The 13960-nt window shown below is 45.8% G+C and overlaps 1 protein-coding gene across 2 annotated transcripts in view; it reads right to left on the reverse strand.

Moving 5' to 3' along the window:
- SHB (SH2 domain containing adaptor protein B) overlaps positions 1–13155 on the reverse strand; it is a 97169-nt gene extending 84014 nt beyond the window's left edge. For both annotated transcript variants that reach the window (XM_082335851.1, XM_082335850.1), the window contains exon 1: positions 12209–13155. In XM_082335851.1, coding sequence (XP_082191977.1) covers positions 12209–12790 — 582 coding nt within the window. In that variant the 5' untranslated portion in view covers positions 12791–13155. The remainder of the gene's footprint in view (positions 1–12208) is intronic.
- Between the last annotated feature and the right edge of the window lie 805 nt (positions 13156–13960).

The following is a 13960-nucleotide window of genomic DNA, read 5'->3' on the forward strand; positions in this document are numbered from 1 at the left end:
TATAGGAGCAAGCATAATTCATTCCTTGCTGAGCAGCATCAGTATTCAGCCCTGCTTTAGTGTCCTTACAATATTATTCTCTCCCATTGACTCACCCAGCCATGCCCAACTGTATACACATACACTTGATCTAAACAAAGCCCTACTCATTCTTTTATGCTTTTGCAGAAGATGGTATGCTTGTATGCTTTAGAGACTATTGTCAGACTAACTCCATACTGCACAGATTCATCTACAGAATGGGGAAAAGCACTCCAGCTTGACAGAGCTGTACCTTAGATCCTGCACTACTGTCCTTACAGGACTACACTATATTAATATAATATAAGGCTGCCAGCAACACCCAGGCACCAGGGAAGTTTTTGAACATCAGAGTTACATTAAGACTTAGGTTCCATGGGACCTCTGAAGACAATTAAACCACTCTTCTGCTCAAAGCAGGGGTAATATGAAAGCTAGACCAGGTTGTTCAGGGTCTTGCCTACAGAAGTTCTGAAAGTCTCCAAAGACAGAAGGTCCACAACTTCTTTCTCAGCAATGTGCATGTTTATGTATATAAAATGACACGTAAAAATTATAACTATATATTTATCACATTTTTGTATATGTATGTTTATGTTTATATATATAACATAGATTTCAGAACTTTACAAATCATTTCAACATATATAACAACAAAACATAAATTTACTTAAATAAAACTGGTAGACTACAGCAACAGTTTGAGATCAGACAGAAGATGTGTAGACCAGAGGATGTGATTAAGTAGGCATTTGGATTCCATTCACAGATACCATGGTTCCCATGAAGACGGAAGACATGCAAGTGCTACACTGATGGACTGCTCTGGACTCAGCTCAACAATTCAGAAAAATCCTTCCACAGGCAATACGTGCTATCCACCAGGTAGTTTTGACTTGTATTTAAAGTCAGAACCTGTAAGGCAATAAATCTGCTGTTGATAATTTTGACTCTTTTCACACGCCTTCTTTTGCCACCCATGTAACCTCCAAGACTGAATTCATTTTTAGGTAGATTTTTTTTTTTATTTCACTATCCAATTTAGCCTTATCCAACATTTAGCCATATGCAGGTTGTTACAACCATTTCAGGTTAAACAATATACCTCCTCCTTGCCTCGTACAGTTACGGGCTTTAAAGTCTGAAGACTTTAATTAGAATTGCTGGCTGAACATAGAAACACAATTACAAAAGAACATGTAATCATACAGACATATCTTTCTACTACTATTAATATTATTTTTTCCTCTAATACTTTGGTAAGCTAATGATTGTTCACAGATGCAAATTTAACTTTTACAAGGCATGCTCCAGGGTCTTCATATGTGACATAGCAATCTACATATATTGCACGAACATGAATTGCATCTACAGCATGTAGCTTTCTCTTCTGTCTCCATGAAGTTGTCAGCTGCTAGAACCAGGTCAAAGTCATGACTACTAAACCAACAAAGGCTTGTAAAAGCAATGGCAATGGATTACTTCCCTCTCTCCCACAGCTGGCTTTTTTGAGTATAGATCCTGATAGCAATCAACAGATAGAAAGATTAAGTGGTGAACTTATGCAGAAGCACTGAGAGCTAAACCAACTGTGAAACACACAAGGCAAGCTTGTAATGGGCATGCTAGAGCTAGGACCTGGAAGGCTACCGCATGCAGTGATATCCTTCCAGGGGCATCCACGCAGCCCACCTGACCTCTCAAAGATAAGACATCAATGTGCTGAGCAGCAGTAGGGCCACATGGCTCCTCTCTGCACCAGAAAGCTGCAGGGAGGAGAGAAAGAGGTGCATCCTTCTGCTGGCTCAGAGAGGCCCAGCCGTGTAGCTCCAGCCTATCAACCCTGTAAAAAGAAACACAGCCAGTATCCTGCTGTTCTGCACAGAGGTCTGCACACAGCTGGCCACTTCTGAAGTCAGGGTGTTTCAGTCTCACCTCCAGCTGCCATTGGAAACTCTTTGTGCCCCGTTTCACCTTCCCTTCAGCAACAGGAGCATGTTGACTCCTCCAGCACACTAAATGCTCTAACTTAAGAGTGGTAGAAGCCCCTCTGTGCAGGCTTTCCAGCTGCAAGAGAGCCACTCTACAATACTATACTACAGCTGCAAGATCAGTACAGCAACCTGGATATATCAAGCCAGCAACAGCTGCCTATTACCACAAGGCTTTTCTAGACTTAGTGCCGAAGATTGACCAACCACAGCTCGCAACGACAATTTTCGTAACAAGGCAATGGTGGTGGAAAACTCTGTATTATTAGCTTGTACCCCCATACAGCTCAGGACTCACTGAGCTGCATTATCAAAGTCACTCCAGAACTCCCCACTCTCCAGTCTGGTGTTCAGCTTTACTCAAGCCTGTTTCATGGAGCAGACAGACATTATAGGCCAGCACTCAGTCCACACTGGACCAGGAAAAAACAATGCTAAGACAAACCTCACTCCCTGATGAGCCAGGATCCCTACATCACAGCTCAGGACCCCAGCTGAAATTCCCCCTGGACTTGACATCTCCTCCCTGTATGCCACAATTCAACATCTCTTCCCCCATGCCAGATCAGCAGTTAAAATGACTTCAGTATTTAGCAGGCACATATACCACCAAGCACCCTCAGAGATATGGTGACAGCAAGCCCAACGCAACAAGCACCCATGTTCCCTCCAATACTTTCCATCATCCTTGAAAGCCAGCTGGAAACCTGTCAGCAACACCTGTGCAGTTCAGTGAACCCAGACTATACAGGTCATCCATTTCAATACACATAGCACCACAATCATGTACAGGCCAAATCAACCGTCCATTGATTCACCAAGTGTAGTGTTACACATAACAGTTGGGAGCTGCACCCCACAGCCAAAGACCTCTCCGAGTCCCCCACTGGAACTTTCCCTGTGTGAGCTTCAAAACAACAGTGCAGGGGGTGGAGGGGCGGGGAAAGGCAGGCATTTGTCTGCAGCCTTAGGGACACTTGTTCTTCCCAAAAGAGAATGCAATGAGAATTATAGGCAGCTCTCAACTTTCCTACTATAATCTTGGAGCATCTGGTAGTTTTCAGTTTCTCCTAGGTTGCAGGGTTCTGATCCTTATCTATTTTTGAGTAATTTGTCTAATCCTTGCAGTAGAAAAATCGCTCCCAGGATTTACCAAATCACCCAGCTCACCTTCTTCATTGCTGCTGCAATCTCAGTAACTTTGCACTGCCTTTACCAGAGACACATGTCTGTCAGCCACAGCAGAGCTTCTCAAATGAATTTCAGGTCTTAAACTGCCTGCAGTGGCTTTTCAGTCTTCAACATCCCCTGCAGATCTCTGGCAGTGCAATCATACCAATCACTATGGCTACCCAGCTTATTTCTTCAATGCAGACATGTCAGGGTATGGGAGACAAGAGAGGAGCACTAGCAGTGGAGGCAAAGGAACGTCTCTCTAATCTGAAACAGAAATTAATCACAGATCACAAAAGCCGCAGCAAGCTGGACCAATGGTTTCTCACTGACTGGCGGGATATTCTGACAGTTTAACACTAACCAAGCATTTACTCCTTTCTACACCCACCACAGGCAGAGTTACACAGAAGACGCGAAATCTGACAAGCATAAAATTTGGCATGAAATTTAACAAGTCCAAATGCCAGATTCTGCACCTGGGATGCAGTAATGCCAGCCACAAGTATAAATTGGAGAGGAGGAGCTGGAGAGCAGCCCTGCAGAAAGGGATCTGGGAGAGCTCGTTGACAGCAGGCTCAGTATGAGTCAGCAGTGTGCCCTGGCAGCAAAGAGGGCAAACCGCATCCTGGGGTGCATCAAATGCAACATAATCAGTCCATCAAAAGAGACGATTATCCCACTATATTCAGCATTGGTGTGGCCTCACCTTGCATATTGTGTGCAGTTCTGGGCCCCACAATTTAAGAAGGATGTTAAGGTACATGTGACCAGAGGAAAGCAACAAAGCTGGTGAAAGGGCTGGAATGCATGTCCTGTGAGGACCGGCTAAGGACATGGAGAAAGGAGGCTGAGGGGAGACCTCATTACTCTCTACAGCTTCCTGAGGAGGGAAAGTGGAGAGGGAGGTGCCGATCTCTTCTCCCTGGTATCCAGTGACAGGACATGTGGTTCAAAGCTGCATCAGAGGACGTTCAGACTTGACATCACAAAACATTTCTTTACAGAGAGTGTGGTCAAACACTGGAACAGGCTTCCTAGAGAGGTGGTCAATGCCCCATGCCTGTCAGTGTCTAAGAAGCATTTGGACAATGCCCTTAATAACATGCTTTAACTTTTGGTCAGCTGAAGTGGTCAAGCAGTTGGACTAGATGATCATTCTAAGTCCCTTCCAACTGTAAATATTCTATTCTAGTCTAAGACGGGCCATAAATCTGTTTGCTGGAACAATAGTGGTTGAAACTAGGGAGGAAAGGTTGTATCTGAAAAGTAGCACTTTCTTTAAAGAAAAAGACCGTCGTAAAACTTCACTTAGAGACAATCCATTGGATGTAACATCTTCCATAACAAACTTCCTCTGCAGTCCCACTTTACCGAACTACAATCTTTGTAAGGTCCCTATGCAGAAACTACCCACAGAATATATAGCATAGCTGTAGGCCATTTGTATGTCATTCAGACTTTACATACAGACCTTTACAACTACATTTGGGAGAACACTTGTGACTTTTCTTTGAAGATTTAAGACTATCCTTTGTTGCTTTGGATTTTATGTTTTTTTAAACCTTGCAAGATTAAAATATGTCTTTAAACATCTCAGAAGAGCAGAGATCTGAATTCCAGGAGGGTAGTCTGTTCACACACACTCCTCCTGTATTTCCCTTCAGCAGCCTTTAGTCCACAGACACAAGGAAATATCACGTTATAAATTTTAAGTGGCTGAAGTCCCCCAGTGGTCACTATCACTCTCACACATAAAAGCTGTGAAATGCTTTGAAATCCTTTGGGAATATAGCCACTGATAATCCAGTATCTAGTATTTTTGCAACACCACATGGAAACAACACAAGAATTCAAGCATTGCTGTTTGATATCCATGTATGGAATTCAGCTACAGAAACAAAGCAGCTCTGCAGGTTTTTTTTAATCCAGACCAAACAGACTGTAGCTATTTTTCAGAGTCAAATACTAACAAGCAATTAACTGGCCTTCCATCCCTCCAATGGAAAACATCCCAAGTACTTGCAGTCCACTGCAGCCATGAGTGGTTCTGCTAGTTTTTCAGCTAGAACTGAAAACTATGGTCAGGAAGTCCTAATGTCTGGCCTGGTAGATAAGGGGAGAGCAGTGGATATTGTCTACCTGGACTTCAGTAAGGCCTTTAACACTGCCTCCCATAAGACTCTCGTGTACCAGCTGTTGATGTATAGGCTGCATGAGCAGACATTGACATGGACTGAAATCTGGCTAAACAGTGAGGTCCAAAGGGTGGTGATCAGTGGCACAAAGTGTAGTTGGAGTCCAGTGAGTAGTGGTGTACCCCAGGGGCCAATACTGGGTCCAGCCCTGTTTAACACCATTAATGATCCAGATGATGAGGGAAGAGTATATCCTCAGCGAGTTTGCAGACAACACCAAACTGTGAGGAGTGGCTGAGATACTAGTGCATTGTATCACCATCCAGAGCGACCTCTACAGCCTGGAGAAATGGGACGACATGAACCTCATGAAGTTCAACAAGAAGAGGTGCAAAGTCCTGCGCCTGGGGAGCAGCAACCCCATGCACCAGCACATGCTGGGGATCACCCAGCTGGAAAGCAGCTTGGCAGAAAAGGACCTGGGGGTCCTGGGAGACACCGAGTTGAATATGAGTCAGCGATGTGCCCTTGCTGCAAAGAAGGTGAATGGCATCCTGGGCTGCATTAGACAAAGCGTTGCCAGCAGGTCAAGCGAGGGGATCCCTGCCCTCTCCTCAGCACTGGTGAGGCCACACCTGGAGTGCTGGGTCCAGTTCTGGGATCACCAGTACAAAAGAGACATGGACATACCGGAGAGAGTGCAGCAACGGGCCACAGAGATGATTAAGGGAATGGAGCACCTCATGTATGAGGAAAGGCTGAGTGAGCTGGGACTGTTCAGCCTAGACAAAAGAAAGCTCAGGGGGAATCTTACCAATGTGTATAAATATCTGTAGGGAGGGTGCAAAGAGGGCAGAGCCAGGCTCTTTTCAGTGGTACATAGTGACAGAACAAGAAGCAATGGGCACAGACTAAAACACAGGAGCTTCCATCTGAAGCTCAGGAAACACTTTTTCTACTGTGAAGGTGACTGAACACTGGCACAAGTTGCCCAGGGAGGTTGCGGAGTCTCCATCCATGCAGATATTCAAAAGCTGTCTGGACATGGTCCTGGGCAAGAAGTTCTATGTGGCCCTGCTTGAGCAGGGGGTGCTGGACAAGGCAATCTCCAGAGGTCCCTTCCAACCTCAATTCTGCAATTTTGTGATTCTATCCTTGCACTAAAGGCTAAGCCCCTGGTGCCAATTTCAGCCATCAACAAATGTCTTCTAGCAACCGTTTAAAAATGTGGCTTTGAATACAGATGGGAAGACAAAAGTTAAAGCACCAAGCTCAGACTAACTCTGCTCCAGAACACATACTAGGCACCTCTCGCTCAGAATACAGGCTGAAGAGACAGAAAAGCACACATGCTAACTCTTTTTGTCCAGGAATAGAAAAGGGACACAACATCAAGACTGAAGTGTCTATGATTACAGATGCAACCAAACAGATTACAGCTGGACAATGCAAGGAAAGACAAACACAGGCACTTTTAAAAAGAAAAATGTGTCCCTTCTGAGTTTTTGCTTAGAACTTCTAACCTCATACCTAACATCCTGTATCACTCACCCTCTCAGTCCAAAAGGAATGAGCACTTTGTACCATGCAATGAGCCCAGAAATGAAGCACATGACAGCTCGGAACCTGTGTTCCTAGGAGCAGTGTGGATCTCTTGGGAAGATAGCCCAGCACAGAAACAAGTTCATCTTGCATGCTCTCCTGTGAAGCAAGACAGGATAGATATGAAAGAGTGGTGTAAGCATGTGTTCTTGCTCATTGGAGGCCAAGACAGCATGGTTCATAGACATTAGATACACAGGTTGCATGGAAAGGGGTGGAAACAGGACAAAGGCCCACCACCCTGCCTGTTTGTCTTACAGGCATTTGTACTGCAGTATTAGCCTTTTTCAGAATAAGGCCATGTGAAACACGTTCAGTTACAGTCTCCCAGTAAATAGTTCAATAAGCACATCTTAGTTCAGAAGGGACAAGTTAGTCTTCTCGCTTGAATCCAGTAACTGAGGTACTTTCTTTCAATAGTTTGGATCTGCTTGCTGCAAGGGTATATATGTGATACACTCTTCCAGAAGACTACCACTGTCTCCCTCAATCTCCATGTGTCCAATTGCTTCATACTCCTTCCTGATAGCCTTTCTCTGCTTGGATCTCTCTGTGTCTGACAGTCTGAAAATTTGGATGGTTCCCAGAGCCAAGACTGTTCCAAGATGTGCAATACACTGCAGATGCCAGCCATACCTCTAACTAAGCAGCCTACCACATCACTTCAAACAGCCCTAAAGTCACTAAGACTCCACAGGCTCAGGTAATAACTGAATAGCTTCCCATTCTTAAGACTGTGATAGTCCCTTAATCATGAGACTGACATATGCGGAAAAATGGATTTCTAGATGCATTATAGCTGCACTATAGCAACATGAGATACATGGAAAAAATGCAGTTTGCTGCCTTTATGTGTGGCCTTGCCCAAGCCATTCATGCAGGTTCACAAGACCAGTGGCTACCAGCATCTTCTTCTTGAGACCTTTGACTCAAAGGCAGAGCCATATTCCAATGGGAACCACATGCAGAGAGGAAGACTGTTTCAGAGCAGAACCAATTGTAAAGAGTGGCAGCCTGACACCTTGCTGCAATGGATTAAACATGGGAATAAGACAGAGTTACATTTGTAGTTTAGGATCTCTAGGAACTATATACTTTGATACAAATAACCCCAACACTGCTTAGATATCTTTGAAGTGTTTTCTCAGTGCACCTCGAAATACCAGCTGCAAAATTCTATTATACACCTGACTTGTTCTCACTTGCAAGATCAAATAAAACTTAGACCTTCCATATACAGAAATAAGACAAACATCTTCTCAATGTTTACTAAAAGGTTTTAATTATATACAGATATTAATAATGTTCCATGGAGCCTAAGCACTTTTATGCAAGACCTTAAAAGTTCAAACAACATTTCGATAGTCTACTGCAATGTCAGAAATGTACTTGTTTCTTACATAACAGGGGGAAAGCTTTCAAAGCAAACAAGTTTAGCCCTCATGCTTAGCTAGCAGCCAGATCTCTGCATCACACACTTCTGAGGTGGATCCTATGGAAATAAAGGTGGTTTTTTTTTTTTCTTACACAAGTGTGGAATTCACACATAGACATTGTTTTCAGACCTTTGTAAATCAAGTGAACGACTATATTGCCCTGAGCAGTTTCCTGCCCAATTGCTGCTGCCACATAACATTTATGTGCTTTTGTACTGGATCAGCTCTGCCTGTGAAGAACTGAGCTATTTTCTACAGCATCAGATACGTCCTGTCCTGCGGAAAAGGATCTTGCAACTTACAGTATCATCTGCATTCAATGTCCAGAACTGCTGCACAGTTCTACCTCCACTGCACAGAGGGAGTGCAAAATGTTGCTTGTTATTAAATAATTATCCTTTAAAGGACAAGTACTCTACAATTCCAGCTTTTAAATCCTAAGAACTTCCAGCAATGGAGTATAATACAGTTGGTCTTTGAATAGTATTCCAGGTTCTTCAGCTGCAAAGCTGGGCAGAGAGATGTTTAAGTTCAAAAAAGTGTAATAGGTGAGAAAATACACAAAGTATCCTTTCACACAGACACTTTCCCCTCAACTATTACTACTTACATGGATTTACACACACCACACAATGCCAGATAGAGGACAGTCACTCAGGAAGATTTCAGCTCATTCTTTTAGATCCCCATTTCACCATGCGGTTTGTCTAGGGAGTTGATTTTAAGCCAAGTCTTGCATTTATTCTTACACAAATACATTAGCCGCCAGGTTGTTCTGGCTGCCTACACTCATTCGTCTGCCACAGGAGAGTGAAGCAGTTAACATCTCCCAGGTCAGCACTAAAGATGGAAGGCAGTAATTTCTTATCCTCCATACTGGAGGAACTGAGCTGCTTCTGCCATGAATTCTAACATAGCCTGCTCTCCCTTGTTTGAAGATGAGCATCACTGTTAAAGCCCCCAAACCTGCCTGACTGTACTACCTAAATAAAAAATCCACCCACCAATTTGAATTCAAAGACATCTGGCAATGGTGACTCTCCCTTGGGCATCTGTTATAAAGGTTAGTCACCTCAATATTAAAGATACATGGCCATTTGGGTTTGTCTGCTTCAACTTTAGTCAGTACTTCTAACTCTACACATCAAAGCTTCCTGAACCCCAGATACATTAAATCTTTATGGTTACTTTTACAACCTATGCCTGGAATCTTGCAAAATACTATCATGCTCTGCCATTGCTTTTAATCTCCATCTTCTTTACTTCCTGAATCAGCTAGTCTATCGTTTTTTCCTGGGAATTTCAACTAACCAGTTGGTCATTATTCATACTTTGCCATTTGTCCTTTATAACTAACCACACCAAACAAGCATCTTCCTGAATCTCCTTCCCATTCAACTAACTCTTTCAAGTTTAACACACAAGTGAGTTCTTTAGCCAACTCTTTACTGATGACCAGTCACAAAAGTTATAAAATTGCTCATTGAATTTGTTGAAAACTATACTTCTCACTTCTCAGTTAACACAAAGTAAAACAGCACTCTGTCCTTGTATGTGAAAAAGAAAAAAACAGAGGTGCTGGAATGAAACATAAGCATTTAGTGAACACTATTGGACTGTTAAACACTACAGGATCATTAAACACATTTCCATGATGACAGACCTATATGGCAACTAGGTCTTTTTTCATTCCTAAGGTACTTACTAGCTTAAGCTATGCTACTTAAAGATCCCCTCCCCCCCCATGTTTTTAACATATCTATCAACTCTTCTGAATGTCAGACCTCTAGGCGGTTTTGATACCATCTTTACTGTCCCCTCTACCATATCCTTCTTACAGAAGTTTATTTCCACTTGCTTTATTTGCCACTGCACTAGACACACTCTGTTAACTAAATTCCTCATTTTTTTCCCTCAGTGAATGACAGGCACAGGCGAGAAGCAGTTCTCTGCCTGCCCACTATGACCACTGTTTATCAGGTTCACCTGTCAAGCTTTACATTTCAGGGCTGTGAAATAAGAGAAATTTCATTTCAATTACTGGGAGAAAATAACACAATTGAACAAAAAGTAAGCTATGTAGCTCCTCACAACCAAATTCTGTTGTGGGTGGAGGCAGGCACACTTACCTTTTGAGGTATAGGGACAATTTTATTTCTCAGACATGTTAAGATTTCCTGCTTGTCACATGTAGTTCTCTCTCTCAAAAACAGAAAGAATGTGACTATGACATGAGTGTTGTGTTTCTTTTTTAAAAAAATTGTAGGCTGTTCATTCAAAACAAGTTTTAGAACCCGCAACAAGGGCTTCGGAGCAGCACACAGATTTATGACCATGCAAGGTAGCAGGTTACCTAGCAACAAATGTAGTTTCTGCTTCAGAAATTGCTTCAGTAGGGTCTAAAATTGAAAGATAATTTAAAAAAAAAAAAATCATGCCCTACTAAAAAAAAAAAAAAATAGCAGTTGCACTTGAAAGCATTTTGCCCCCAAGCAGTTATTTTCTCTCAAGTACAAAGTTGCTGAAAGTATTTGCCTAAGAGCAGATACATGGTATCAACATAGGCAATTGAAAGAAGACCGAATATACTGAGACTGTAACATAGTGAGACACTAATCATTTGCTTCCAGAAAAGAAGTTGCTTCCAGTCAGGAACTACACCTAAAATGACAGACGATGTAATAAATTCTAAATAAATTTAATCTTGTATCATCACCATCACAAGCTGATTTATTTGGAATTCCACCTGGACAGGATATAATTTATCAAGTTGTCATGGAAAGCTGTCACCGCTCAATGCAATCATGTTACATATTTAAACATGTACACACAGATCATTTAAACTGATAACATTCAGCACATACTTAGAATTCCTGTGATGTGACTATTATACTGAAGTTGTAAATCCCAATTTACAAAATGGAGAAATATTTATTTCCAATATATGAGCTATACTCACAGGACCAACAGAGGTGGGGGGATATGTGCTGTGCTTATAAAATAACTAACGCTACTTCTCTCTGCAAAGCTTCACAGCTGTAACCCAAATCCTAAGCCCAGCACTTTCTAGTGCTGTGTCTACAGTATTTTGTTAATATTTGTAGAGAACGACCAGTAACAGATAGGAGAACATTTGCAACTGAGCCAGTAGCTATAGAGTTTGCTTCAAGGACCTGCCAGTTGGAAACACAGTTATCATGGAAGTTGTGATGCTGTTGTAACATAGGACTTTGAACTACTTCACCTTTGGCACTGAACTAGGAGGCAAAAGGGCACCAGCACTGAACACATGACAAACTGTCTCCTTAAAAATAGGCAGTCTGACTCGAGATAGCATCAGATTTTTATTTTTTTTTTAAATTTTTTTATATATATATAAGTGCTCCATATCACGTGCAATTGGGTTGAGGCCAGAACTTTGGGTCACAAGCACAGGGCTCCTCAAGTGACTCAAGGACTCCCCAAACAGCCCCTCAAATACTCACATCTTGTTCTGCAGGAGCACACCAATCCAAGAGCCTTGGTACCAGTCCTGAGGTTGGCAGTGTACTGTGCCCCAGAGCACGGCTAGGCACAGCTGCAAAACTGCTCCGTCAGAAGGGAGGTGAGTTTGAAAGCTCAGACGACAGGACACCACCACTTCATGTGCCAGCCTTGCACACACCCTGTGTGCCCTGAGATATTAAAAGGGGCCAGGCCACCCAATGAAGCATGGTGGAGAGCAGTGGCCACTCCAGGTGCATTCAGACAGGTGCTAATACCCCCACCAAAAACCCTTCCAGGGGCTGATATAGCCCCAGCCCTACTACCTAGTCTATGGGGGCGGGAATAGGAGCACAACACTTACTTTATCTTTCATAGCAGAGGGGACAGAAGTCACCAACTGCTTGGAGCCCTTGTTGAGCTTCTTGCCTGCGCCATCGCTGCCACTGCCGCTCTCGACCTTGATAAGCCGGTGCTTAGGGGAGATGTACTTCATGTCTGGCGGCGTCGCTGGGCGGCGTTCGCTGTGGCTGCGAAAGAGGTGTGGGGAACCGGCTGCGCAGGTGGCGGGGGGCGCGGCGCAGCACGACGAAGAGGAGAAAGCCTTGGGGGCCGCCTCGCCCAGGTCCTCAGGCACAGAGTAGTCCGGGCGGCACATGGCACGCAACTTGCGCAGGGACGAGCCGGGCCCGCTGTAGGGGTCCTCGAAGTCGCGGTCTTTCTGAGCGCGATAGGCACGGAGCAGGTCAGCGGTGTCGTCACGCAGGCGGCGGTGCGGAAAGCCGGGCGAGGTGTGGTGGTGAAGGTGGAGGTGCGGCGGCCCGTCGGGGCGGGGCGCGCTGCCGGCACCGTTGCGTTTCTCTCGGTAGTCGGGCCGCGGAGGCTGTGGGGGACTCTTGGTCTTGTTATTGCCCAGGCTGAAGTACTTATTCAGCCATTTGGCCATCGTCTCTCCTGGCCGCGGCCTCTCAGCACCGTGCGCTGCCCCTGGCGCCCCGTGCGCCAGCCCCGCTCACCGCCGCCGCCCACATGGAGAAGCAGGGCGGCGGGGCGGGCCGGCCGCCCCCCTCCGCGCACACGCCGCTCTTCCGCTGCCAACGGCTGGAAGGGCCCCGTTTAGGCCCCCGACTTCCCGGCGGGACGGAACCGTTCCGTGCCCGAGCCAGGCGCTCACCGTAGCTCCGCACCCTCCCCCGCGGCTCCGGGCCTCTCGCGAGCGCAGCCCCCGCTCCTCCGCCCTTGCAGCACAGCCCAGCCTGACCTCAGCACGCACCGGAGAGGCGGGGGACGTATCTGCATGCAGGCCTCGCTGCCCGGGCCCACCCACCGCCACGGCCGGGGGCGGGGAAAGCCGGGCGGGGCCGGGCCAGGTGCCGGCGGGCGGTGGCTGTGCGGTGCGCCCCTCCCTGGCCGCGGGGCACGAAGGGGGCTGGCCGAGCGTCTCCCTGCAGGGGCCCGCTCCGGGGCTCATCGCTGTCTCCTCGTAAGCCCTGGAAGGGAGAGGACGCGCAGCAGCAGAAGCAAGCGTCTTCGGGGAGTGGGGAAGCGTCGTTACGGCCTTTTTCTGCGCTCCGCGGCAGAAAGGACGCAGCGGGGGCGCGTCAGGCCCCGCCGAGCCGGTGCTGCGACGGGTGGGACCCGCCCAGGCTTTGCTCTGTGTCCATGAAAGGGTGGGAAAGAGGAGCTGCCGTCTTGAGGAGGCAGGAGGCGTAGGTGTCTTTCCTTTCCTCACTGGCTTGAGGTTTAGGAGCTTCTGTCTGTCCTGTCGTCTGGAGCGGCCGAGGCACCTGCAGCCAGGGTGATGTGGCCTCAGCCACTGTCTGCACAGTTTGAGCTCTGACTTTTCTAGTACTGCTACCTGTGTGCCCCCTCCCCCTCAGTGGGGTAAGGGGTTTTAGGCTGGGCTCAGATCGCCCCTATCAAAGGGCATCAAGCCCTGTTGACTAGGGCTGAGGCTAAGCAAATGAGATAGTTTGGTAGGCACCTTTCCCAGGTGCATGGACATGTTCTTAACATGAACAGCAGAGGTCCTGACATGCTTTCTGCTCAGAAGGGTGGCCTGAAATTAGAATTGAAATGTAAGCCCCTTTTGAAGATGAGAAAGGCAATGTTATGC

This window comes from Platalea leucorodia (assembly GCF_965183815.1).
Source record: "Platalea leucorodia genome assembly, chromosome: Z".
Taxonomy (NCBI): domain Eukaryota; kingdom Metazoa; phylum Chordata; class Aves; order Pelecaniformes; family Threskiornithidae; genus Platalea; species Platalea leucorodia.